Raw genomic sequence first — 27,154 nt, 5'->3', positions numbered from 1 at the left:
TCAGGTCATGATCTCACGGTTTGTGAGTTGGAGCCCCGACTCTGGCTCCGTGTGGACCCTGCTTGGGATTCTCTCTCTCTCCCTCTCTCTCTGCTCCTCTCCCACTCACACACACACACACACACACTCTCTCTCTCAAAATAAATAAATAAACTTCAAAAATAAAATAAAATATTTAGGGGCACATGGATAGCTCAGTGGGTTAAACATCTCAGTTAAACATTCCAGGTCAGGTCATGATTTCAGGGTCATGAGATCAAGCCCCAAATCAGGCTCTGGGCTGGGCATGGGGCCTGCTTCAGATTCTCTCTCTCCCCTCCCTTCCATCCCCCAATTCATGCACTCTCAAAAGAAAGAAAAGAAAGGAAGGAAGGAAGGAAGGAAGGAAGGAAGGAAGGAAGGGGAAGGAAAGAAAAGAAAAGAAAAGGAAAAGAAAAGAAAAGAAAAGAAAAGAAAAGAAAAGAAAAGAAAAGAAAAAAGATTTAGGGGCACCTGGGTGGCTCAGTCAGTTAAGCATCTGACTTTGGCTCAGGTCATGATCTCGCAGTTTGTGGGTTTGAGCCCCGCTTAGGGCTCTGTGCTGTCAGTTCAGAGCCTGGAGCCTGCTTCAGATTCTGTGTCTCCCTCTCTCTCTCTCTGCCCCTCCCCTACTCACGCTCTGTCTCTCTCTCTCTCAAAAATAAACATTAAAATTAAAAAAAAAAATAGGCATCAAGTCTTTCATCCTGTAAGGAGCAGAGGGTGGCACTTCCTAGGCAGCCCCGCCCCTGCAGAGGATTGCGACAGGGTGAGGTGGGGGTAGGGGTTTTGGGTTCCTGGAAGGTGGCTGAAGCCCATAAGGCTGGCCCTGTGCCCATCGTGTGGCTAAAACTGTCCCCGCCCAATAGTGCCGGTGGGAGAGCCATGGCCTGAGGGCTAGTTCCTGGAAGTCTAGCCACCACTCTCCCCAACCAACTGCTGCATCCTAGGCCTAGATGTCTCCCAGAGTCAGGCTGCCCACTGGCTGCCATTCTGTTCCAAGCGTCTCTCCACGGGAGTGTGGCCTCCAGATGGGTCGGTCTTATCCCTCAAGCCCCTGAGGCCCTGCGGCCTCAGGCTTTGAAGCTTCCCTTTCCCGACCATAACAGACTCCAATTTCCTATTGATTCCTTTTCATCTTCCCAAGAACACCACCAAATAGGTATTATCATCATTATCTCCATTTTTCAGGTGGGGAGACAAAGCTCGGAAAGGGTGGGCTGCCCCAAGGCACATCGCCCGGAAATGCTGACTTAAGCCCAGGCCTCAGGATTCAGGATCTGGTCCTCCTGCATTCCGCTAAGTGTCATGCTCACATCTCTTTGGAGGTTTAGAAGTGAGCCCTGGGGGTTATTCCTTCAGGGCTACTCTGGATTTATCTATTAGCCTTCATCCATTTGGGGTTCACGGCTAGGTTCTGCTATCAGGGCATAGCTCTTAGATGCCGGAGTCTGGGAACCTCAGTCTTACCCAACACCTTGGACCCATAAGCTCCAAGGTTTCTTGGTCTGAGAGTGGGACTCAGTCTCCCCTCAACTCCTGCCTGAGTCAATCCTCTAAGAATTCTTAACCACTGCAAAGCAGCCTCCTCAAAGACAGTTTTATATGATCCTCACCCAAACTAGAACACAAGGAAGAAACCAATGGATGGTTTAGGAGATCTGGTTCTACTGCCTGGGCCTCAGTTTACTTTAGTAAGAGGGGCCTCAACTATTCCGGGGTCCCAGACCCCCCATCCCTACCTCCCCCAGCCATCCGGGGTAACCGCCAGGCTCTGGTGCCTAGGATAACGCCCAGCCCTCCCCTCGCCTCCTGTGGCTGCCTCCCCTTTCCGTCTGTTGAGAGAGGAAGCCGGGGGGTGGCGGGTGCAGCCCTGCAGGGCACTGATAAAGGTCCAGGCCTGCCCCCGCCCCCTGGGGCCACTGCGGTCAGACCAGCAGGCAAGCAGGCAAGGCAGCCATCTCCCTCTGGGACCCATGGCCCTCCCCTGGTTCCACCTCTACTTACCCCGCCCTACTCGGGAAGCTGGTTGCATAACCCAGTGGGGTGTTTGGCAACATTGCTTGTGGCTTGACCTGATGCTGGTGGTGGTGTGCACATGCGTTGGAGTGAGGGTGGGGGGTGGATTCATCAGGGGTGACAAGTCAGCCTTCTGGGGATAGGTGAGCAGCATGGATGGAGAATGGTATAACAGTAAAGATCTGTTGCTGTGTTTTTCTCCATGTTCTGTCTGCTACCTTTGCTGAAGGGGGAGAATCTTGAGATAGGAAACTCTCAGGTATCTTGCCTTGCCAAGCCACAGGCACGATCCAACCCCTTCAGGCTCCTAATTCCCTGTTAATCGTAAATTAAGGCAAAGACTTAAGATAGAAGGTTGTTGACTTTGGGGACGCCCAAGCGGCTCAGTTGGTTAAGCATCCGATTCTTGATTTCAGCTCAGGTCACATGATCTCACGGTTTGTGAGTTCAAGCTCGGCGTCAGGCTCTGTGCTGACGGTGTGGAGCCTGCTTGGGATTCTTTCTCTCTCCCCCTCTCTCTCTGCCTCTCTCCGGCTCCCTGCTCGTGGTCTCTGTCTCTCAAAATAAATAAATAAACATTAAAAGAAGAAGGCTGTTGACTCTGGACATCAGGAATCTGAGAGGCGGAAGCTGAAGGAATCATTCCCACCCCTAAGGGCTGTAAAGGATGCGCTCTGGAGGCAGGACACAGCCTGGGAACAGCTGTAATGGCCTCTTCCTACAGGAGGAGAGTGGGGGAGAGGTGGGAGAGACACTTCTGTCTGGCCAGTCGCCTCAGTGAAGACTATCTGTTCACTCGGTTTGCTGTACATGATCGTGTCTGTTCCCCTGAAATAAGTAGGAAACTGCTTCCCTAGCTTGACTTTCAAGACTTTACAATCTAGCTCCGAACTTCCCAGGCTTCTCTTCCACTGCTCCTACCCCACACCCCACCCTAGTAGACCCAAAGTACTATTTCACATTTTATGCCTCTGTTCCTTCATACCTTTGCTTGGAACACCCTTCTCCCCCTCTCTGTCTGGTGAACCCCTAGTCATTCTCCACAGCCCAGCTCAATTGTCACCTCCTCTGTGAAGCCTTTCCTGAATTTCACAAAGCAGAAATTCGACTCCACGGCACTTTATTTTTTTTTTTCATTTTTTTTTTAACGTTTATTCATTTTTGAGAGACAGAGACAGAGTGTGAGCAGGGGAGAAAGCTGAGAGAGAGAGGGAGACACAGAATCCGAAGCGGACTCCAGGCTCCAAGCTGTCAGGACAGAGCCTGACGCAGGGCTCGAACTCACAAATGGCGAGATCATGACCTGAGGCAAAGTTGGACGCTTAACCAACTGAGCCACCTAGGCGCCCCCAAAGCACTTTATATAGACCTTTATTAGTGTCATTCCCCAACTAGACTGTGAGTGAGGACATAGACTATGTCTTATTCATCTTCGTGTTCCTGGAGTATAACACATAGCAGACACTCAATAAATATTTGTTGAATGAATTAACGAGCGATGAGGCTTGTGTTATCCACAGTTGTATCTGCAATGCCACAAGCGTGGCCTGAACCGGTAGTTTTCATTCAATAACTGTCTGTTGACTAGCTGTAACCTGATATCATTATTTAATCAGCCACCAGTGTGACTATCGCCACCCTTCATCCCCTCTGAGGGGCCAGAATAAGTATGCCACTGAGAGAGCTGTGTCTGAATGCCCAGATTCCAGGTATGTGACCCAGATTCACGGCCAGGTCATCAAGAGATTCCGGACCCACATGTGTCGTGCAATGAAGCCGTGGGTCCCCTCCTGTCCCACATAGATCACGCATGTAGAATCATCATCTCCTGGGCTAGAGATGGAATCCAAAGCATGTAACCATGGGTTTGGGGTGGGTGTTGATCAGTCCCACACACACAGGCTGCAAGAAGGATGCAAAGAAGCCATATCAAACTGCCGCTTGAGTTGCTTGCTTGTGCTGCTGTTTGTGGAAGGTCCTAAGGGAGAAGTGGGGTTGATGTAGAGCTGTAGGGGTGGGGAACACTTGGAGGAGGACTCCCAGCAGCTATGCGTTACCAAAGGAAACAGAACATTCCCATTATTTTAACAGTGAACAGGAGCCTATCAGAGGATGTTGGCTGGGTGCCAGCTCTGCCTTGGGGTGACACCTGTCTGTCTCCCACTCTTTGTTTCCAGTATAACTTGAACATTATAAGAAGAAAAAAACAGAGAAAAAGCCTCAGCTGCAGCTGTAAGGACTGAAGCTAGACATAGGAGGGACTTTCCTGACAGCTAAGAGTCAGTAAAAGTAAGCTAGGAGGAAGGAAGCCTCTTCTAGTCTCCAGAGAGAGATCTGTTTGGCCTGGGTCTTGGGGGTTGTGTGTTGGAGGCCAAGGGATGATGGAGTGACTTCTGGGAGTACTTACTGGCCTCAGAAAGAGCTGCTGTGGGTGCTGGGGATGAACCTGATACCCTATACAGGTGTCCTGGCCTGTCCAGAGTATGCGGCTGCCATGTGTTCGGGTGCCCAGCCTGGCACCCAGGGCCCCCTTTAAGAGAGGTGAATAGTGTCCCTTCTGGGCGCCCCCACACACATCCAACTCCCCTCACACACTGACAACAAATCTGGCCAAGAAAGAGGCCTTTGTCCTAGGACATCTGAGGCTGCTGGGGGAGGGGAGAGGGCTACAGGTGAAAGGACACATCAAAGCAGCAACTGCCCCTCCTCCCCAAAAGAGCTCCCCTGCCTCTTTCCCAGAACCCAGGCTTTCCCTAAATAAAAGCAGCGCCCTCCATGCCCACCTGCCTAAGCAGCTGGGACACTAGACATTAGGTCCTTATCTTTCGCTGCCATCCACCTCGCTGTGACTCAGTTTCCCTGTCTCAGAGAGAGTCAAGAGGGCAGAAGGAAGGAGGTTGCGACCTGTATAAAGTTTAGAGGTCACTTTGGAGCGGGCTACCGGGTTGGAATTCATCCTGTGCATAGGAGAAACGCAGGCCTGGCGGGACTCCTGGGCTCAAAAGGAGGGCTGGGAGCCGCTGGGAACCGTGTGTGCCCCCGCTGGCCGGGGAACAAGGTGGGGGCGGGGTGTGGGCAGAAACCACACCGGGCTCAAGTTTCCTCTCTTGGCCAGAAGGGGCAGGAGGAGAGGAGGGCCACGGGGAAAGGGGAGGGTTGGAGGAAGGACGGAGAACTCAGGCCGAGGGCTTCACAGTGGAGGCTGGTGCGCCGCCCGGCGCTCTCCCTCCATACTCAGTGCTCAGTAATGGCCCGGGGGCGGGGCGCAGCCCTCCCCCGTTTTCAGAGGTAGCAGAGATCCTCACCCAGGAGGTGTCAGCCCAGGCCCAGCCTCCCCAGAGACAGCACCCCGGAGCCACATCTCTCTCCTCACTCTGCTTGGACCCTGCACAGGTGCCTGACGGGCGGGGTGGGAGGGGGATTTCAGTGGGTTCCCCCGAGGGGCGAGCTGGGGAGGTGGAAGTGGCAGAGGGAGAAAAGAACCAACTTTCCTCACGTCCCTAGGAGATCTCAGGGCTTCCCAGGCTGCCCTGGGTTTAGGAATTTGACATCTTTGGGAATTCATCTGGGAGAAGACCTTGATGGCTTCTGGAGCACTCTGAGAGGCTTGGGGTGAGAGGCTGTAGATGGGGACCAGGCAGGGGTCCTCCGAGGCACCTCTGAGGGGCTGAGGCAGAACCCTTTGGCAGGGGGCTGCCCCTGGAGAGCCGATAGACTCTCAGGTATATGGCACCGTCCTTCCCTACTCCCGTCCATCACTGCCCTGTGTGGCCAGCTGGGAAGATTTGGGGGAAGGTGAGGAATCGGAGACACCGGATGCCTGGATCGCTGCCAACCACGGCAGCAGGATGGAGTGGTGGGCGCAGGGCTGTTGAGGTCTTACCTCCTTTGCCCCCCTCACTTCTCCCAGGCCCCCGGGGCAGTTAGAGATCAGCTGGAACCAGCAGGGAGAGGAAGGCATCTGGCCCCCAGTGCGGTTCCTTCAGACTGGAAATCTTAGCAGCTTGGGAAGTAGGAGGCAGGGTAGCCGTGGAACAGAAGAGGGGAGGTATCAGATCTGCTGGGGCTGGGATTCTCTCTAGTCATTGGCCCCCAAATGACCGGGGTTTGGTTTCTAGGGACTGAGTGAGGATAACAGAGACGTGTGCCTTTCTCCCCTGTTCCCATACGCCTGTTTGAGTCATGTATGCCCTCAGGAGACTAATCCTCACTCTGAGCAAATCTCTCTCCCCTTTTCTTCCATTCTGTTTCTCTATTTTACCTCTATGTGCCTCTCCCTCTTTTGGGATTCTTCTTAACCTCTCTAAATAGCTTGCTCGCTTGCCTCTCCAACACCCCAGGTGTCGCTGATCCGTGCCCATTCTTTCACTGCTTCTGTTGACACCTGGAGAGGCGGGGTGGTCTAACAAGCCTCAGAACAGGATCCCAGAAGCAAGCACCCTCTCTATCTCTGTCTCCCCATCAAGGCATCCCTTCCCAAATGGTCCTCATCTCGAATCCTTAAGCAGAAAGCTCCATATCATTCTGTGATCACTTTCCTGTGATAAGATCTTTCTGGGTAGGACCATCAGGATCACAGGAAGGAGGATGGATTAGAGTCCCTGAGGTGGCTTCAGTCCTACCTGATACATGTTGGTGGGGAGGAAGATGGCTGTGTGACCTCAAAGTGCAGGTGAAACTGGAAACTGGGAACTGTTTACTGTAAAGCAAAAGGGACACGGGGAGGCTCACTCTCCTTTCCCAGGATCTGTCCAGCTTCTGCGTCCTCCGTGATGTTCTGTTTGATCCAATTCTGACTCCACCCTCCCTCCTCCCTGATCTGTATCACTAGCTGCCAGCCCGTCTTCCAGTCCCATCCTTAGAAAGGTAGGCTCCTAAGACCCAGAGGGGACTATGCCTGGTGTATAGACCACTACCAATCCCTGAGTATTTAGGGGAAAACATACTACTCCCCTTTGGCCTGGTACAAACTTGACGCGGCACCAGGGAGATGGTTGGAGCTGGTCCAGAGATTCTCATCAACTCCCTCTTCCCTAACCTCTTGCCTCCCCGAGGGACCCTTCTGGATTCTCATTTCCTTGTCTCAAAGGTGCAAGGCAGATAGAGCTCCTGGTCTTCATGAGAAGGGACTGATATCTAGTCTCAGAGACCAGGGCAGCCTAGAATCCAGCCTTGCCTGGGTCATGGGTTTGAAGCTAAGAGAAGTCTGGAGATCATTTGCCAGGTTCTTTTCTGGCTTTGTGTTCTTTCCTGTAAATACATATGGCTGGACTAGTTGAGCGTTTCTCAAGGTGGGGTGGGCTTCTGGCATCAGAAACACTAGGGCACTTGTTAAAATGCTGATTGCTGGGTACCTGCACCTATGAATTCAATTCAGTAGTCTGGGATGGCTTGCAGGAAGGAGCCTGTGTTTTTACAAGTATGATGGATGAATGCAGTGCATCGTCCAGTTTGTGACTGCCTGAACTAGATGCCAGATACTGCCTCTCATAGCAAAGAGCTTCTAGGGTCCTGTTTCCATTTAATGGAAGAAACTGAATGGGGAAGTGATTTGGCCAAAGTCACATATTTGGAAGGCCATAGAACCTGGTCTCCTGCCTCCTAGGGCAGGATCTTTGAACTGCACCTAAGAGTCAGATCCAGGAAGATACAAGGAGGGAGAAGGTGGGGCGGGGGGGGGCAGAGGGGGGTGTGAAGGACTATGAGGCAAGAAGCATTGTCCCTGCCCCCTAAACCCCTAAACCCCTTCTCCATTCACTTTGCCTTTGGGCAATTTCCTCCAGAACCTGGGTGGGGGAGGGTGGGGTTCCGGTGTTGAAATGGCATCCTGGACAGACATAAACACCCCACCCACTTTGCCCACTGGCCAAGGGCCTGTGCCTACACCAGCTTCCAGCTCTGGGGATAGCACTGTAACAAAGAGGTGGGGGCAAGGGCTAGGGTAGATCCAGCTTTAAAAGGATAATTTGTAATTCTTGTTAATTTGGGGTAAGTCAAAGAGTGAATTCCATATTAGATAGCTATGATAGGCCATCTTTGTGATGATCTAAGGTCATGTAATTTGAAGTCATCCAGTCCTATCCTCTGTCCTTTTAGAAGTTTCTCCCACCCCCTAGCCTGCCTGCCTTTGCTTATATGGCAGGGGTAGGGTGCTGGGTCTGGCTCTAAGACATTGGGAGGCCCCTGCAAAATCTACTTGGAATCTCTTGCCAAAGGCAGAGAGAACAGATGCAGGGAGATGGGTGTTGGGAATAGGGAGGTAGGATGAGGAGAGGGGCAGATAAGGAGGAAGATGAAGGTAGGGGTGAGGGTTTGTTGAGAATGTTAAGCTGCCCACGCAGAAAGGGACCTCTGAGTTCAATTTATCCAACTCCCTGGTTTTATAAATGAGGAAACAGAAGCTCAGAGAAGTGCGATGGCCTTGCCCAACCTCACACTGCTGCTTTGTGGCCGACCAGCAGCTAGAGCCCACATCAAAGAAAGCGGGGGGTGGGGGGGTGTGTGAAGGGGAGTGTGTATGTAAGGTTCTAAAGGATATTCCCCAGAAGAGGAGAAAAGAGATTCCACAGAACTGACTGGCCAATATAGGATGTAGACCACCAATAGAGGACCAGAGTATGGACACACAAGAGTGGGATGGGAAGGGGTCTGAGAGGCCAGTACAGGCTAGCAGAGTTAGCTAGTATGTTCCAGACCTGAGCCTGTTATTTCCCAGGTTGGGTGTCACTCTCTGAATGGACATTATAGGATCTTGGTGAAAATCAATCTCATAAACTAGTAACGATGGTGAAAACATCAGCGCAGTTCTTGGTAGTTCTTAATAGGTCTTTGCTATGATTGTCCCTTTAGGAACCCTGGAAGCCTGGCTGTGTGGGTTGGGGTATGGCTGAGATGACCCTGCAGGGACATAGGACAGAGAGGTCCAGTGTCCCCAGAGACCATTCCTCCTCTGCTGCCTCCAGCTGATAAACCTCTTATCTGGCACGAGCAGGGGAGCCCAGAGCCAGGATAGGAGGAGAAGGCAGGGCTGCTATCAGCCACCAGGCCTGGGCCATATCTCGGAGAAGGGGAGGGGCTGTCTGCTTGGCTCTTCCCACAACACACTCCTTGGGGATCCCCAAGCACTTACTCTCATCTTGAGAACATGAGACAGAGGAGGAGGAAAACTGAGGACAGAGGAGGAAAGCCAGAGTGATCCCTGATGTTGCCCCAGAACAAGGGAAAAAAACCAAACCAAAACAAACCAGAAGATGTGACTTCTGCCCTGCCCAGCGATACGGTTTTGGGGGAGTAAGAAGTAGGAGGAAGAGAAGGAGGCGTCTTGTCTGAAAAAGAAGGTGAAGCCCTACTGTGCTCCCAAAGGAACCGACTACAGCCACAGCAGGTGAGGCAGAGATCACACCGCAGACAAGCCTTTGCTTAAGGAGTTGGTTGACGAGGACAACATAATGGGGGGGATGAGGCCTGTCCTTCTCTCAGGCGAGGCTGCAGGGAATTCTCCATGGAGGCAGGATAAAATTGCTGGGCACTCGAGGGGCCTTTTCTTTTCTTTTTTTTTTTTTTCTTTTTTCAAAGCCTGTTTCTCCTTTGCCACAGGTTGCAGGGGCCTTTTGGGCTTTGGGGACCCTGGACCAGGCCCTGGCCCAGTAGGATGCCCCCGTGTCCTCCCCAGCAGAGCAGGAACAGGGTGACACAGTTGCCCACTCTGGAGCTGGGCGAGATGGAACTGACCTGGCAAGAGATCATGTCCATCACTGAGCTGCAGGTGAGCGGGGCTGGGGGAACCTGGGGGAGGGAAGAGCAGAGAAGCAGGGAGGCTGGCTGGGACGAAGGCAGGGGACTGGAGCAAACAGGGAAGCTTCCAGGGACTGGAAAAGGAAGGGTCGGAGTAGGAGGGGGATCCGGATGAAAGACCAGAACATTAAGGGGAAAGGGGTGTAGAGGAGCAGGGGATAGGAGTGGTGGAAGAATCTGATTGGGGGGTGTAAGCGCTCCCAGCAGCCACTCTGCTCACATCATTCTACCCCACCTCCTGCCCCGCCTACCCTTTCTCACCTTCTTCCCTTCTGAACCCCCTCTCCTCCAATCCTGCCCATCTTCTTCCTTCATTTCCTCCCCTTGCCCTCAGATGCCGGGGCCCCTTTCCCTCAGGTAGTAGAGCAATAGTTCAGGGGCCTCGGGAAGGGGGGTGGTCAGACTATGACGGGGTCCTCGCCTCCTGCTAGTTGGACAAAGGGGTGTCTGTTGGCCTCACAATGATGCCTTTGTCCCCAGCTGGGCTGGAGCACGGTGGCTCCTCCATGTGGGTTGGGGGCTCTGTTTCCAGCATGTTCTCTCCTCCTCTCTGCACCTGGGCAGGGACAGAGGGACTGAAGAGGAGAGGGTAGAGCTAGTGCCAGCTCCCCAAGGTGCCTCTTGGCCCCCAGACCTGGCTCTGCCTGCCCCCCCCACCCCCCCTTCTCTCCCCTGCCACTGTGCCTGGGTCCTCAGGATCTGCCCTAAGCCCTCCTCCCATGCAGCAGCTCCCTCTGCTGGGCACCCAGGGCATGACCAGGGTCTGAACTTGACCCTTTGACCCCAGATAACCATAGCAGGAAAGGCGTCTGAGGGGGTCATTATAGATAACCACTTCTTGTGTTCCTGAAGGAAATAAAGGAAGAGCAGCCATTTCAACCCAGTCAGAACTTCTGAAGAGGAGATTCCATGTTGTTGCAACATTAGATAGTCTTTTCTGAAGTCGGACTTCAGTGACTTTCATTCAAGTTTAAGCTGCTTTCTGCTTAAAATAGCTGCACTGCAACCTTACAAGAAGCTTTGGGTGATTTTTTTAGCACCTTTCTGTTCCCTTGTTATTATCTCACTGTGTCTTTCAGAAGGACCCAGCTTGATCCTGAGGGAGAGCTGGTTTCTCTTCCTCAGCCTGTCTCCAAAACTTCTTTATGGCTTTTCTTGCAGGGACTAAATGCTCCAAGTGAGACGTCGTTTGAGCCCCCTGCCCAGGCCCCATACCCTGGACCCCCACCGCCCCCAACTTACTGCCCCTGCTCAATCCACCCAGATGCTGGCTTCTCCCTTCCCCCACCACCCTATGAGCTCCCAGCACCCACATCTCATGTCCCAGACCCCTCATACTCCTATGGCAACATGGCCATACCAGTCTCCAAGCCACTGACTCTCTCCGGTCTGCTCAGTGAGCCCCTCTCAGATCCTTTGGCTCTCCTGGACATTGGGCTGCCAGGGGGGCCCCCCAAGCCTCAAGAAGACCCAGAATCTGACTCAGGATTATCCCTCAACTATAGCGATGCTGAATCTCTTGAGCTGGAGGGGACAGAGGCTGGCCGACGGCGCGGCGAGTATGTAGAGATGTACCCGGTGGAGTACCCCTACTCACTTATGCCCAATTCCTTAGCCCACCCCAACTATGCCTTGCCACCTGCAGAGACCCCCTTAGCCTTAGAACCCTCCTCAGGCCCTGTGCGGGCCAAGTCCACTGCACGGGGGGAGGCGGGGAGTCGGGATGAGCGACGGGCCCTGGCCATGAAGATTCCCTTCCCGACGGACAAGATTGTCAACTTGCCGGTAGATGACTTTAATGAGCTGTTGGCGCGGTACCCACTGACGGAGAGCCAGCTGGCATTGGTCCGGGACATCCGACGGCGGGGTAAGAACAAGGTGGCCGCCCAGAACTGTCGCAAGAGAAAGTTGGAGACCATCGTGCAGTTGGAGCGGGAACTGGAGAGGCTGGGCAGCGAGCGGGAGCGGCTCCTCCGGGCCAGAGGGGAGGCCGACCGGACCCTGGAGGTCATGCGCCAACAGCTGACAGAGCTGTACTGTGACATTTTCCAGCACCTGCGGGATGAAGCCGGCAACAGCTACTCCCCTGAAGAGTATGCTTTGCAACAGGCCGCTGATGGGGCCATCTTCCTGGTGCCCCGGGGGACCAAGATGGAGGCCACAGACTGAGCTGGCCGAAGGGGTGGGACTGTGATGGAGATTTCCTTTAGTCCCTTCCGATCAAGGTACTCCCCAACCCTGAGGCCCAGAAGGAACTGGGTTCTCTAGACCAGAAGGGGACAGTGGGAAACCTGGCGTTTGGAGGGTCCACAGCGTGTTCAGGAAGGCTTGCCTTGAGACAAGCACGTGAGGGGAGGGTTGGAATCTCTTTGCCGTGATTCAGCTTCCCGGGGCTCCAACCTCCTCCTCTTGTTTGAGCTTTGATATATAAAGCGCTCTACACTAATAGCCTTCCACTGTGTCTTCCTTCTCGAGAGAGGGTGACAGCTGAGCACTTCAAGTTCACCGCTTGGTGGTGATGGGGAGGGAACCCTGCCAGGCTCGTTTCTTTCCCCTACAGCTCTGTATGAGAGAGGTACGCAAGAAATTTGGGCTTGAGCAGTGTGGAGATCTACCTGCTTAATCTCCTTTTGTAGAGCCAGGCGCCATGGATGATCTGAGGAAGCCCACCCTCCCTGGTGGCCCAGGATTCAGAGAGCTGAGATTGAGGCCCAAACTGACTGCACCCTCGGTGCAAGGTCTCTGAAGTTTAGGCCTCTCCTTTCCCAATCTTTGGAGCAACAGAAAAGCCTAGAATGCCCACAGGCCTTTTTCTTGTTCTCTCCCTGCTGTCTACTTCCGCAGGACTTCCTCATCATGATTGTGCCAGAGCTCTATTCAGAAGACTGAGATGGTCTTGATTGGAATGAGATAGTTTGATTGGCCATCAGAGTTTCAAGGGATTTCATACCCAAGTCTGGGCAAAACCTGCTCCAGCATGGAGCAGGATATGAATTTTTGTAATATTTTCTATCTCCTTGGTTACGTTAGACACACTACCCTGCTCTTGTTTGGGGCCCTCCCTTTTCTAGATCCTTGAAGATCTAGGGCCTCTTATTTTTCTCTTGAAGTAGAACATGATTGAATGTCAGAATCTGGGGTACCTGGGTGGCTCAGTTGGTTAAGCATCTGACTCTGGATTTGGGCTCAGGTCATGGTCTCCCAGTTTGTGAGTTCAAGTCCTGCCTTAGGCTCTGCGCAGAGCCTACTTGGGATTCTCTGGTCTCTCTCTCTCTCTCTCTCTGGCCCTCAGTCTCTCAAAAAGAAACATATAGAAACAAGTTTCAGAATCCATCACATCAAAATCCAAACTTTTGACATGACACCTTCCTCTCCCAAGTTAGAGTCAGGTGGTTCCCCATCTTTCTAGTCATTGAATTACACCAATTACCTCTTTAGGGTATTTTACTTCTATTTACCTTTCTATTCAGTTTGACTAGCTCCATTCCAACAAGGAAAACTTACTTTCAAGTTCTCATAGTTGTGAGACATAAAAGGCAGTGATCAAAAGAGGTGTGGAATCCTTATGCCTATAGATTCCCAGGAACATGGTCTCTAGCCTAGGTTTAGGGAATGAAAGCAACTTAAAGCTGATTCCTAGTTGATCTTTTAAAAACAGTTCAGACAACTTGTCGACTGTTTTCTAAAAAAAAAAAATTGAAAACGTGGGATCTAGTTGTGAAGGGCAGAGCCTGGGATTAGCTGTTCAGAAACTGGACTAGTTTGGGGCACCTGGGTGGCTCAGTCCGTTAAGCGTCTGACTTCAGCCCAGGTCATGATCCCACACTTCGTGGATTCGAGCCTCGTATCAGGCTCTGCTGACATCTCGGAGGCTGGAGCCTGCTTCAGATTCTGTGTCTCCCTCTCTCTCTGCCTGCCCCTCCCTGCTTGCACTCTGTCTCCCAAAAATAAATATTAAAAAAACAAAAACAAAAACTGGATTAGTTCACCTGAGGGAACACCGGACAGTGACTTTTTTTTTTTTTTTACTTCTAACCAAATTCACAAAAGTGGTTAACCCGGAGGCAAAATCAGACCTTCATTTATTCAACACTTACTGAGCACCTAAGTTCTAGAGATACACCGGGGATGCAAACAGCTAACAGGAGAAATGCCAAGCGCTCAAGATATACCGTAGTGCGGAAGACCACGTATGCACACAACTTGGTACGTGGCTACCCAAAGCAACGGGTGGAACACCGGTGGACTGTGACCTGGGTTGTTTCAGAGATTGTAGAACTTCAACAAGGTAATTTTCCTCATCTAAAGAGTATGGGATTTTTTAACAATCTTGTATTTGTAAAACATGTAGCAAAATACACAGAACGGAAGAGCCATTAACCTTTCAATAGGAGCGCTTTTTGCAGTCTGGTGGCCTGAGTTGCTAGTAACTTCATGTCACAAATTAGATTTTTTAAAGATCCTGAAATGGGGAGAGGGGCAAGAGGGAGAAATCTTAAGCAGGCTCCAACACTCAGACTGACATTGACACAGGGCTTGATGCCACCATCCTCAAAGCATGACCTGAACAAAAACGGGGATGTTTGACTGAGCCACCCACGCCCCCTCAAAATTCGATTCTTAAAGCTGTGGTAAGTGAAGGCTGCCTATACATTCACAGCTCAATACCCCTCTTTTGCTAGGTTTAAAACCGAGGCTGGATAACCTTTTCTTTAGCATAGGAGACCTTTGTTAAACATTTGCTAGGGGGTTATATTATTGCACCCAAGCTTTGATTACCTTGGAAAACACGGAGACTTCCTTCCTTCCCTTCCATACTCATCTAATCCTGGTTCCAGATATTTTAGGAGCCGGAGATAGCTGGCAATAAATACTTGCGGAGGCCACTGTAAACACCCTACTTCTAACTAGGCTAAGATTTACTCCTGCGCTCAGAGCCAGTTTTTGCTTTCACTAAACCAGGATCCTGATGGTGTAACACTTCTGTAGTAACGCCTGGTATTATAACTACTTCCAGGGGTGCCTGGGTGGCTCAGCTGGTTAAGCATCCAACTTTGGCTCAGGTCATGATCTTGCGGTTCAAGCCCCATCTGCTCTGGACTGACCTGAGCCAGGAGCCTGCTTCAGATTCTGTCTCCCTCTCTCTCAAACCAATTGTTCCTCCCTAATCTCAACTCAACCTGTGGTTTTGTTTTAAAATGTTTATGTTGTTCTACCTTTCTTTACCTACCTACATAAGGTCTTGCTTGTTCCTTTATTTTTTTATTTTTCGGAGAGAGACAGAGCATAAGCAAGGGAGGGGCAGACAGGGAGACACAGAATCTGAAGCAGGCTCCAAGGCTGTCAGTACAGAGCCCAGCTTGAACTCACGAACTGTGAGATCATGGCCTGAGCTGAAGTCAACACCCAGGCACCCCATTACTTTAAATTTAGAAGGATCCAAGTAAGAATTAGCAAGGAACAAAGGGGAAAGACTTCAACTCTGCTAAAAATTCTGATTTATCATATCACGAAAGTGAACGAAACAAGACAGAACCAAGTCGAAATCAAAAGAAATTTTATTTAAAAAGTCCATTCATAAAACTGAATGATTAATTCAAGCTGCAGAACAGCTAACAACTACATGGTAGTGAAAATGAAGTGCAGTGGCTCAGATAAAGGTTGTCCTCATAAGGATGTTCCTGCCAAAAAAAAAAAAAAAAAAAGTTATGAGGCATTTGCATAAGCACTTGGAAGATTCTACAATTATACTGTTCTGTTGACTGGGAACCCAGCTGCTTTAATCACTTTTTGCTGGCTATGGCCTTTTACTAGACCAGACTATGAAAGTTTTTGTTCTCAGGTACAGCTCGTCACGGTCTATTCTGGCAATACCAAGCACTCTTGGCGCCTGTTAAGTTTGTAAACAGCTTACCTTTTAGCCATAAATTTGGACAGATGAGTTTGTTTTGTTTTATATTTTTAAAGAGAGTTGATTAGCCTGGAGTAGCAGACTCCTCCCTAGAAAAGTAAACAACCTTTAGAACTAGCTTTTTGGGAGACCAAGTCCCAGCTCAGGGTAAACCCCCCACCTCCCCCTCCCCAAAAGGGTCCACCCTTCCTCCCCCCAGACTTTTGGGAAGATTCTAACACATTACTTTGAGCCATCATTTTAAGGAAATGGGTCAAAGGAAGGTAGGAAATAAAATTAAAGGGCAAAAATATATTGTCACAGAATTAAAGTGTTTACTTCCTTCATTTGGGAGCCACCAAATCTAGGGTGTCAATTTAAGAAAATTCATCTCCAGAAAAACCAAGTTCAGCTTAACTGGACTAGTTTTGGCTCAATATATGAAGGATTAATGTTAACAGAAAACTGGATTTTAGAGAACACTATATGGATGGAAGTAAAATCTGTTCTTACCTACCAGCATAGCAATAAAACCTTTTCTCCTGGTTCTGACTGCTAGTCCTAAGAGTCAGGTGTGCCTTACTCTTGTCTGCCTCCTTTCTCGCGATGGTCACTGAAACTTCACTCCCTCCTAGCTTTCATGGAGCGTGCCGTGGCCTGCCCCTGGCTTATCTGTACTCCACATACCACAAGTGTCTACTCTCAGCTGTAGAGTGTCTGAGCTCGGAGCCATTCGCGCTATGCTTGCTAGCAGTTCCTAGTAGCTGAACATCTCTCCTGGATCTTTAAAGGCATTGTCACGAATCCTGAGGTATCTGCAAACTCCCTCAATAGTTAAGGTTCCACCTGCCATTGCAAACTCAGCCAATATCAAACTCACGGAACTATCACCCATGCTTTCCCACCCACCTCCCACCCGCTCCCCCCTCCGCCCTCCTCCCCAAACTTCCAAGTAACACACCCACGAAATTGGGAGGGAATACACAGTCCTAGTGATAAACAATTCTCTATGCTACCAGGTACAATGGCACTGAAATTGAGGGTACCAAAGGGAGGGCTCAAAAGAACCTATGTAACAAATAACAATGATTGGATATTAAGTGACTGTAAAAAGGCTTCAGAAATCATTTTCTATACAATTAACATTTTAGGATGGTTGTGTGATGTACCATATTTAAAGGAAAACTGCAGTTAGCGTGAACATAGTAAGTTGCCTCCCCATCTCCGCAATTTTAATGTCCAAATCGGTAATTAGTACAGTTAATCTATAGACCTCTATTAAGGACCCACCCAACCACAAAACTGCTGTTTTCCTTTAATGTAAGCCTGTTTTTGTATTAAAAAGAAGATATTCTTACTGGTGCTGGTCAGTTTAAAAAGGTCTCCCAAACACTTCTAATCTGTGGACTTATGGGGTGGCATTAGCCAGCAGCTGGTTTCTATTCTCTGGCAGAGTTTTGAACTTGAATCGTGATAGAAGCATTCAACATTATGAGGGGTAGTGGGTAGGGAAAGTCCAAAGCTCTGCCAGTCCCAAATCCATACAGTTGTCATTCCATTCAAGAGAATATTAAATCGTTTATTGATTACACATGATAATGGACGATACACAAGCTTTAATCCCATCTATAATTTTATCTGATACCATAATTCAATTTAGATATATTGCATAGGATGTGCCAACAATCATATTAATAACCAAATAAACTCCAGGACTTTGCTTGGGTGACCCTTTTAACGGTGAACTCCAGGTCACAACACATTAACTGTCAGTTCAACCACACCAATGTTTGTGGAGACAACGGCTTCTGTGCCCAAGCAGGTTGCAAATAAATTTCAAATGGAACCTGGCATCACCCTGATGGAATTCTAACTTCACACTGTTGGGGTAGTTTACCAAGATGGCTTCAGAGTAGACTAACTTTACACAGCACATTTAAAAAAAGACACATTTATTCAGCGTCATGATCAGACTATTACATTTAGCAATCAACAGCATGGGTGCAAAAAAAAAAATCTACATTAAAACCCTTTGTTGGAATGCTTTACACTTTCCACAGAACAGAAACTAAAATAACCTGTTATACAATTAGTCACAAATACAGTCCTCGAGTTTTTTGCCCATACACATGAGTATTGTCTAAAACATGTCTTCTTTGTAGCAGCTAGGCCCTGCCACCACTGTGCTTGGCTGAGTTCACAAATCTGTTGTAACCTGTAGCTTCCCTGTCACTTCTCTGGCTCTCCTCTCCTGCTAAGCTTTGTTTCCTGTTGAACAATATGGAATAAAGTTGTTAATCTAAACATATTAAGACTCAAGGCTACAATCCAATAGCAAGTTTTGTTTCCCACAAATTTTGCTGATCTGAATATTAACTTAATATCCACAATTTTACTGCAATTATAATGTTAACTATGTTGCACTGCTCAGCTATATTAGGGTTACTGGATTCATCATCATTTATAAAAGTTAACTTCAAACATAAAAAGATGTTTACTTACCTGGCAGTAATTAAAACCTTCTGCCACTGCCATAGCTACTGCTGCTGCTGGAACCGCCATAGCCACCTAAGAATAGAATTTGTCCCTTTAAGCTTTGGAAGCACAAATAGAAACACTTTTTGTATCAGGGGCAATAAAGCCTCAGATCTGAGTTCGGGCGCACATGATTTTCCCAATCTGATTAAGTTCTTGAAAAGCTTTTAGATTGTAGCTTTTCACGGTCTACACGCACCTCACCCCAAAATTACTGGACCTGGTTATGGGTACCTCACCCTCTAATAAACATACATACAATACCTTGGTTTCGTGGTTTGGCAAAGTATTGGCCTCCACCACCATAGGGGCCAGAGCTTCTGCCTCCAAAATTTCCTCCTTTCATGGGTCCAAAATTTGAAGATTGATTGTTGTAATTGCCAAAATCATTATAGCTTCCACCACCTCCAAAGTTGCTTCCTAGAAATGGAAAGAGGACCTTTATTTGTTATTTGGAGAAGATGGTTAAGTTCTGAATTCTATTTAGTGCTCAGAGCAAAAAATGTTGCATGATCTGCTTGCCTTCCTCCCAAACTCTGGTGACTCCAATCATCCTTTTCTGGGCAAGGCATTCAGTTGAATAACTCAATACTTTTAATAAAATTTACCCAACTTACCATGGCATAATAGCAATATATTCTCTAGGCTTGAAGGTCTGTGCCCATCCGGGGCACTGCAAACACATGCTGGATGTATCAACTAAGTGCCTAGGATCCCAAGGGAGTTAAGACAACTAAATCCTGCTGGAAGCTAATCTAATTCTGATTAAAGACAGGACTATCCACTTATCCATCTATCTTATTTGGGAGTGAGGCGGCCCCAGCTTAAAGCTAGGAGGTAGCATTAGCAAGCCCGTTAAAAAAGAACACCATGCATTGCACCACATAATGCTTTTTAAGAGCATCAAATCCCCTTATGATCATAAACTCTAAAGAGCTAATCTAACTATTGCACCAAGTACTTGGATCACTGGATACCTACCACTACCACCGCCAAAGCCGCCTCCGCCTCCTCCGTTGTTATAGCTGTCATAGCTGCCACTCCCGCCATAGCCACTGCCCTGGTTTCCATAACCCTGTCCACCACTTCCATAGCCTCTGCTTCCTCCAGAGTAACCAGGGCCGCCTCCTCCATAACCACCTACAAGAATACAATTCTTCTCAATAAGACAAAAGTATTCAACAATCAAAACCTGTGCAAGTGTAACACCTAAAAGCCTGCTCACAGCATGCGGTTACGGTCAGAGCTGAGCTGGTCATGCACTACTTTAGCTCTACTACCCTACTCTAGAGATTCCAAAACAAACTTTTCACCTACGTACCCAAGATAAACTTACCATCGTTACCAAATCCGTTATAGCCATCCCCACTGCCACCATATCCACCACCACCTCGACTGCCGCCAAAGCCACCTGGAAAAAAGTAGAGTTTTAACCACTTTCTGAGGTGTATTGGCTGCATACAAATTATACCCTTCCTAAATTCAAGTTTTCTGAAACCCCCCCCCCCCGGGTCACAAAAATGATTTCTATACTGAAGACTTAACCCTCCAGTAAGAAGCCACAACACCTGGATAAAAATTAACTTTGGAAAGAAAGCTGGCCCATAGGTACATCCACCACAGGTTGCAAGTGGACAAGTTATCTGGGGATTGTCAAACGACAAGCTTACTATTAATTTTCAGCAAACTATATATAACCACACGTACCTCGCCCACTGAAGTTTCCTCCACGGCCAAAGTTGTCATTCCCACCAAAACCACCTCCACGACCACCACCGAAGTTCCCAGAACCACTTCGACCTTGAAAGAGAAGTTTGAAGTGTTAAACCTACAGATTCGAATGACTTCGTTGCCTGTAAGATCTAATTAAACAAACTCACCTCTTTGGCTGGAAGAAGCACTAGCCATCTCTTGCTTAGATAAAGCTTTCCTTACTTCACAGTTGTGGCCGTTCACAGTATGGTATTTTTGAACTAAAAAAAATTTCAAAGAGAACACAATCTCAAAAGACTAGAATACAGCACGGGTTTCAGAAACCTTAGCGAGTTGCATGCCCCGGAGACTTACTGACAATCTTGTCTACAGAGTCATGGTCATCAAAGGTCACAAAAGCAAAGCCTCTCTTTTTGCCACTGCCTCGGTCAGTCATGATTTCAATCACTTCAATTTTCCCATACTGTTCAAAATAATCTCTTAGATGATGTTCTTCAGTGTCTTCTTTAATGCCACCGACAAAAATCTTTTTCACAGTTAAGTGGGCACCAGGTCTTTGAGAATCCTAATGAGAAAGCCCAATTAATTTACTTCCCAATAAAACTATCCTTAATCAAGATCATTAAAAAGTTTAACATCCCCAAACGCAAAGTCCGCTTAGTGGCACACTTTTAAATAACCGAGAAAAGAACTAGATCACTCACTTCTCTCGAGACAGCCCTCTTTGGTTCCACAACTCTTCCATCCACCTTGTGTGGCCTTGCATTCATGGCTGCATCCACCTCTTCCACAGTGGCATAGGTGACAAACCCAAAGCCTCTGGAGCGCTTGGTGTTTGGATCTCTCATTACCTGAAACGTTAATAAAATTTACTACATAATAAAACCCCAGAGACTACTGTCATTTCTACCATGAGTAAATACAAGGCCCTTCAGTTTCCCACTAAATTAACAAGGGAGCCTCTAATCAGCTAAAGCCACACCTTCCCTTGCCAGGTTATTTTCAACTATAATCCCGTTAACAATCTTCACAAGTAATCACAACAAGATAATCCAAAGAAATCAACTAGTCCTACTGGCCTTTTGTCTCTTCTAAGTCTTACCACACAGTCCGTAAGCGTTCCCCATTGCTCAAAATGGCTCCTCAGACTCTCATCGGTTGTTTCAAAGCTCAAACCTCCAATGAAAAGCTTCCGCAGCTGTTCAGGCTCTTTGGGAGACTAGGAGTCGGGGAAAAAATCATTACGTGGGGGGGTTACAACACAAAAAAGCTTCCAGTTAGGAGAAGCAAAGCTACACGACAATGATACATAGCACTTATTGTTCCTTTGGGTCGCCGCAAGCCACGTGCTTCTCCCCATTAGGGGAGACGATATGTTGGGGGCTGGGAAGCCCCGAGCGCATGCGTCCCAACTCTCCCTCCGACGCACGCGCAACAAAAGGACGGAGCTGGAAGAATACAGAGCCAATAGAGAACTACATCTGCTCCTTAAGAAAATCGTCCCCTGATACAAGGTGAAAAAATAAAAGGAAACAAAACAATCGAATATGCATAAGGGTTTGCCAGGAGGAACAAGCCCGGAGTGAAAACCAAGTGTTGCAAGACGGCGGCCTCATGGCGACGACGAGGACAAAATGGCGACCCGAACTTTGGGAGGGGTAGGCCCTTGGCAGCAACGGAAGAAATGCCGAGCCAGAGCTGGCGCAAGCAGCCAAACCAAACCACATCCTACCGAATTCAGTAACGGCGAGAAAGAAAATTAGGCCGAAGAGAGCGGGTTACTCACCTCTGACTTAGACATGACGGCGGTGGGAGGGGAGACTTTCACGATGCTTACTCGGCGGCGTCCACGGGCAGAAAGGAGTAATCTAACGAACGTATCTGCCAGCCTACCTTCGGCCTCGCTTTTTTATCCCGCCTCCTCGCTTTAGGCATTGGTAGACTCCGCCCCTGAGTGTCTCTGATTGGATATTTGCAGTAGCTGCCCCCCTGCTATTGGTCTGTAGTGCCGCATTACTGTGTAACGTCATCCGTTTGGGCGTTCTACGCAGTCTCCACCCCTTAGTGTTCATTGGTTCCTGAACAATATTACTCTTAGCCAGTGTGATTGGCTCGCCAACCAATCATTCATATTTGAATGTATCCAAGGTATTTAAATAATTTTTCAGTCCTTCGCGCCCCGAAATTACGCTCAACTCACTTGGCAAAACATGATTAATACTATGTATTAGGAAAGAAGTTATGAGGTGACTGTTTTCTTTCTTTTTTTGCAACGACCGCCCCCTAAGCGCATGTGTAGTAAAATGGCGAGTTTACGCAAGCGCATTAAGAAGTTCCGCTGGGCGCTTGGAACACGTGAAATGGCGGGCGGGAGACGGCGGCGAATCTACAGCGCTTGCGTAGTGGCGGGAGTTGTGCCTCGTTTTGCGCAGGCGTAATGGGCGGAGAAAGGGTACGGTCCCAGGATTGGTCGCGCAGGCGCAGGGAAGGATCCGTTTTGGCGGGCGGTTGGCGTTGCGCAGAAGGCGGCGGCGGCACTGTCTTGTGGTCCTGCCTTACCACAGAGGAACAGGGAAGACGTTTGCGTGAGTGATCGGTGTCGATTCCGGGTAAGTGACGGATAGTCTTGCCTACCCATACGAGGTCTTGAACTGACTCCAATTGGGCCCGTTATTGTGTGAAATGAATGGACCGCGGGGTGGGGGCTCGTGAAGGGGGAGCGGTGGGTCCGGCCAACCAATGGAAGAACAGGGGCGGGATGTTTTATTCCTGTAAGTTCTGTGGCGCTGTGCAGCCGGAGGGCTTGACTGGCTTGTGTTTAGGCCAATTGGGTCCGCCCTTAGCTGCCGACTGATCGGTCCTTGGGCCATCGGAATGTGGGAGGCGGGTTTCCCGCTCCTGAGCAGCGGCTCCCTGAGCCAATGAGCACGGAGCGCGCGGTAGGTTGGGCTCATCCAAGAGGCAGCGGATTGACTCCAATGGGGAATGCGGGAGTCGGGCGGTTAAATGGATGGACCAAATTTGGAGCCAGTAGACGGATAGCCTACGGGAAGCGCTCGGGCAGGTCGTCCAATCAGCGGTCCAGAAGAGGGAGGTCTTAACGTTAGAGGTTGTGAAGAAGGGGATTCAATGCCTGTGATGGCGCGGCAGCGCATATTTTATCCACTGTGACTTCTCTAACGAATCCTTTAGGCCTCCGTCCCATACACCTTTCTTGTAGGGAAACTATAAGTTCTGTCCCCACACTTTTGGTTTTGAGGGGAGCAAGGTAGGTCTTTGGGACCTCGCTTCTTTAGGAAGACTGACTTGAAATGTTAGAACCAGTAGGATAAATCTATACTGTCGTGGAAAGGCACCCGAGAAAAATCTGCATCGTGAAGCACCTTTCCACGGACAAATGGGTATTTGTAAATCCATAGAAAAAGTTTTGGAAGGCTACATACCGAGGTGTGTTACCTCTATAGACAGAGTGGGATCTAGGCAGGTTGGTGTCTGCTGTTTAAGCCTTTTCAGGGATCGTAATTTGTGATTAAAGATTAGATTAAAAAGTCAACTTTTGTGTTTCCAGTCATAATCACGGGCTTCTCACAGCCTCTTTTATCCTTACACCTCGATAGAGTTGTTTTTCCCCTAAGAACTAAGGTGATCCTCAGTATAAAAATACAAATATTAGAAAGGTAACTTTTATTTGACTACTTAGTACCTACTAGAGAGGCTAAACTAAGCGCCTTACAAGCATTATTCATGTCTCAGTGCCTTTATCTTTGTCTCTGACGCCTTCCCCCCCATGTAGATCTTTCTTTACACCACTAAAGAGTTTCTAAGCTCTCTTTCTTTTCTTTTGAGGATGTCTGGATTTTGATAAGGAAGTTGCTTAACAAGGGGGATATTTAAGGTGTTAGAGACAGGACTCATCCATCACCTGGATTATTCCATTGCCTTTTGATTATATTTCCTTCAAAATATTTATTTTACAGGAGCTGTAATCACCTGTTGGTAATGCCCAGTCAGCTGATTTGAAGATGTTTCAGTAAAATAGTGACATTTTCATTACATAATGGCCGTATAAGAATCTAAATTGCTCTGTTGTTGTTCACTGATGTATTTAAGGTTAATAGAAGTACTGTTAATAAGTTCAACTACATATGAAGTACACTTCTGATTAGAGACCTTTGTGACATTGTACAAAAGAAAGTTTAGCTGCCCAGAGGAGAGAGTCTCTGACACTTGGCAAGAAGACAAATTTATTTCATATTTGGTTGTAAACTGTAGGTATGCTAATTATGCACTTTTTCTGCTTAGTTTATAAAGAAAGATACAGATTAAGGTTACCTATCTCTATTTTATTTAGGTTTAAAAGGAATACCATCTTGATCTATTACAGGGTTTCTTGACCTCAGCATGTTGACATTTTGAGCCAACAAATGCATCTCACCTCATCCATTTGTGACTATCAACATGTCTCCACACATTGCCAGATGTCCTGGGGTTGTTGTTGGTGGTGATGCAAAATCTTCCTCAGTTGAAAACCTTTGATTTAGGGGTGCCTGGCTGATTTGGTTGGAGGAGCATATGCTCCTGATCTTAGGGTCATGACTTTGAGCCCCAAATTGGGTGTAGAGATTACTAAAAAATAAAGAAACTTTAAAAAAAAAACAAACCATGTTGATTTAAAATGATATGCTGGGAGCTGGGACTGGCTCAGTGGAGGAACATGTGACTATTGATCTCAGGATCATAGGTTCCAGCCCCAACTTGGGTGTAGAGATTACTTTAAAAAATAAAAATAAATAAAATGATAGATGCTGAAATTATCTTGTCAAAATCTTTCATTTTAATAATTGGAAATTAGATGAACAAGACCGGTAAAGTGTTTAGAAAGTAGTCTTTGGTGAATGGATCACTAAATCCTAATGGATATCTCTTCATATGTAGAGTGATCTTTGTTCCATTGGATAAAAGGACAATTTCATTAAATTTTTACCATTTCTTGAAGTTTAAACACGATTGCATCCAGTGTTTGGCTTCCTAAAATATTAGCAAATATTTTTTGGAAGAAGGTGGACCTTGCGTTAGATGCTTCTTAGATTTTTGCCTGCTTTAAGCCTCTTTCCTTTACTGAATTCTTTTGGATCAGAGAGTTTTACCCTGACCCTGTACACATATTGAAATAGGCTTTACTATATAAATACACGTGCAAAGCACTTTGGTATTTTCTCATCTGCAGTACACGATTTCATTTTCTTAGAAATACAGGTCAGTTTCTGCTGATTTCATGGCCCTAAACTCACAGTTTGGGGAAAAAAAGCTGATCTGAAGAAAGAGAACCAAATCATGCTTCTTACATTACTCTGAATGGATTCCTTCTATCTCCACCCTGAGCTGCTTGGATTTATAAACAAATTAACCTGTGGTCCGTTATTTGACGATTTTAGTGATATATTTTAATTTGAAAGATTTCAGGATTTGAATACACGCTTCTTGGTTTACTGTGGTATGCAAGTACAAATTGCTTTTTTGTGAATTCTCTTACAATGTCAGTTAATAGGTCTGATGAACATTTTTCTCTCTGGTGGGTAATTTTTCATTGAAATTCGGAGACTATCAGATTGAAAATCTTAAGTTTAGGCTTATTTCTTGCCATCAGAGAACCTGGTCTGGTTGTTCATTTGTACCGGTGTGTTAATAAAACAAGATGTTTAGCTTATGTTACAAAAATTAAGTTTCAAGTGGTTATGCTTAGAACTTAAGGGTATACTATTGCCACCAAACCTGAAAGGGAAAATAACACATCTTCACTGGTCTGTCTGAAAACCAATACAAAGAAAGCAATCTGGATAGTAGGTGAGCGGGGTGATGGTTGGGGCAAAAAAGAAAGAAAGAACATGCCTCTGCAGTGACTGGATTTTAATATGTCTAGGAAAGTTTTGGTGGTTTTCAGACCCCTTGATAGTGGCTCTGGAAAAGAGAAAAGGCATATAGGATACAAAGATTTCTGAGGAAGATTAGATTAGCACTTTTTATTTAAGTTATATAATTTAACCACAAAGCATGAGATTTATATATCTTACTGGAATAGCCCATTTAATAATTCTCGGTAAAGCATCTCTTTCCTTTCCTTGTTCTTTTGCTCAGTCTATTTTTATTTCCATTTACCTTACATGAAATTGGGCTTAAAGCTGTGTGCTGTGGATATTGATTTTAAGAGTAGTGAATTACAATGTGAGCTATCACTTGTAACTGACTTAGTATGGCTGCTATTTACACATTGTTATTCATGAACTTGGACTCTGGGCAATTATCTTTTTTCCCTGACATAACTTTGATTTTCCTTTCCTCCTTATAAAGGATGCCTTTAACTGATCATTGTACTAATGGGAAAGAGTCCAGGTCATCCTGAGAAGAGTTGGCTTGTGCAGAGTCCAAGATACAGCTTTGTTGGATTTCTGTAAGCTACTCGAAGCCACATATTCATTTCTGATGACAACTTTACACTTGTGTTGGCAGAACACCCACAGTGACAACTGGTGCCTATGTTTAGTCTGTCCAGGAGCTCTACCAGCTAACATGTTTGGGGAAAAACCTACACTGTTCTTGTTAGCAGCTATGTAAATACTAGACCTCGCTGAGTTTGTCTTCCTGGATCTGCCAGTATTTTGGGAGGAAAATTACATTCCCTGATTGCTTCAATTTACCCTTTGAAATGAGGGATTAAAGGTTTTAGGCATTCTTTGGGTTACTTGGAGCACAATTCTTTTTGGATCAGGAATTGGTTTTATATGTATCCAGTTTATGATTTTTAAAAATTTTATTTCCCCTGTGTATTAGTTTCCTGTGGCTCCTGGAACAAATTACCACAAACTTAGTGGTTTTCAAACAATAGGAATTTATTCTTACAACTCTGTAGGCCAAAAGTCTGCAGTCAAGGTGTTGAGCCCCCTCTGGAGGCCCAAGGGTGGAGTCCCTTCCTTGCCTCTTCCAGCTTCTGGTGGTTGTCAGTCTCATCTTGTGGCCTCAGCTCTTCCTGCTCTGTCTTCACATGGTCTTCTCTGTCTCAGAACTCCTGCCTCTCATCAGGATAAATGTGATTGCATTTAAGACCCAATCAGATATTCCAGGATAAATTTCTCCTTTCACGTCTTTTTTTTTTTTTTAATTTTTTTTTAACGTTTTATTTATTTTTGA

General features: G+C 47.4%; 3 protein-coding genes across 10 annotated transcripts in view; 2 read left to right on the top strand and 1 right to left on the bottom strand.

Annotated features, from left to right (window-relative positions):
* Positions 1 to 5,214: 5,214 nt before the first annotated feature.
* On the top strand, positions 5,215 to 12,277 carry NFE2 (nuclear factor, erythroid 2). 4 transcript variants are annotated; one of them, XM_047064950.1, is made up of 4 exons: positions 5,215 to 5,430; positions 9,310 to 9,421; positions 9,634 to 9,802; positions 10,993 to 12,277. In XM_047064950.1, the coding sequence occupies exons 3-4, from the start codon at positions 9,689 to 9,691 to the stop codon at positions 11,998 to 12,000; spliced, it is 1,122 nt and encodes a 373-aa protein (XP_046920906.1). In that variant the 5' UTR covers positions 5,215 to 5,430; positions 9,310 to 9,421; positions 9,634 to 9,688; the 3' UTR covers positions 12,001 to 12,277. The 4 variants fall into 4 exon arrangements, with proteins under 4 accessions (XP_046920906.1, XP_046920905.1, XP_046920907.1 ...); XM_047064949.1 differs by having other exon boundaries at positions 8,887 to 9,421; XM_047064951.1 differs by lacking the exon at positions 9,310 to 9,421.
* Positions 12,278 to 15,371: 3,094 nt separating this feature from the next.
* Positions 15,372 to 21,856, bottom strand: HNRNPA1 (heterogeneous nuclear ribonucleoprotein A1). 4 transcript variants are annotated; one of them, XR_006959728.1, is made up of 12 exons: positions 21,756 to 21,856; positions 21,072 to 21,188; positions 20,674 to 20,820; positions 20,324 to 20,534; positions 20,137 to 20,229; positions 19,964 to 20,056; positions 19,593 to 19,667; positions 19,238 to 19,396; positions 18,521 to 18,676; positions 18,224 to 18,289; positions 15,746 to 15,831; positions 15,372 to 15,512 (listed from the first exon to the last, which is right to left on the bottom strand). XR_006959728.1 is itself a non-coding variant. In XM_047065252.1 (11 exons), exons 1-10 carry the CDS (start codon positions 21,768 to 21,770, stop codon positions 18,234 to 18,236), a joined length of 1,122 nt encoding a protein of 373 aa, XP_046921208.1. In that variant the 5' UTR covers positions 21,771 to 21,856; the 3' UTR covers positions 15,372 to 15,831; positions 18,224 to 18,233. The 4 variants fall into 4 exon arrangements, 3 of the variants coding, with proteins under 3 accessions (XP_046921208.1, XP_046921207.1, XP_046921209.1); XM_047065252.1 differs by having other exon boundaries at positions 15,372 to 15,831; XM_047065251.1 differs by lacking the exons at positions 15,372 to 15,512; positions 15,746 to 15,831 and adding an exon at positions 17,280 to 17,989.
* Positions 21,857 to 22,468: 612 nt separating this feature from the next.
* CBX5 (chromobox 5) overlaps positions 22,469 to 27,154 on the top strand; it is a 45,309-nt gene continuing 40,623 nt past the window's right edge. For both annotated transcript variants that reach the window (XM_047065347.1, XM_047065348.1), the window contains exon 1: positions 22,469 to 22,578. The gene's annotated coding sequence lies outside the window, so the exon portion shown is untranslated. The remainder of the gene's footprint in view (positions 22,579 to 27,154) is intronic.

Source organism: Lynx rufus, unplaced genomic scaffold (genome assembly GCF_022079265.1).
Source record: "Lynx rufus isolate CCGP_SWC_20201006 ecotype Redwood Valley unplaced genomic scaffold, mLynRuf1.p SCAF_7, whole genome shotgun sequence".
NCBI lineage: Eukaryota > Metazoa > Chordata > Mammalia > Carnivora > Felidae > Lynx > Lynx rufus.
This window is presented reverse-complemented; position numbering and strand designations above follow the sequence as displayed.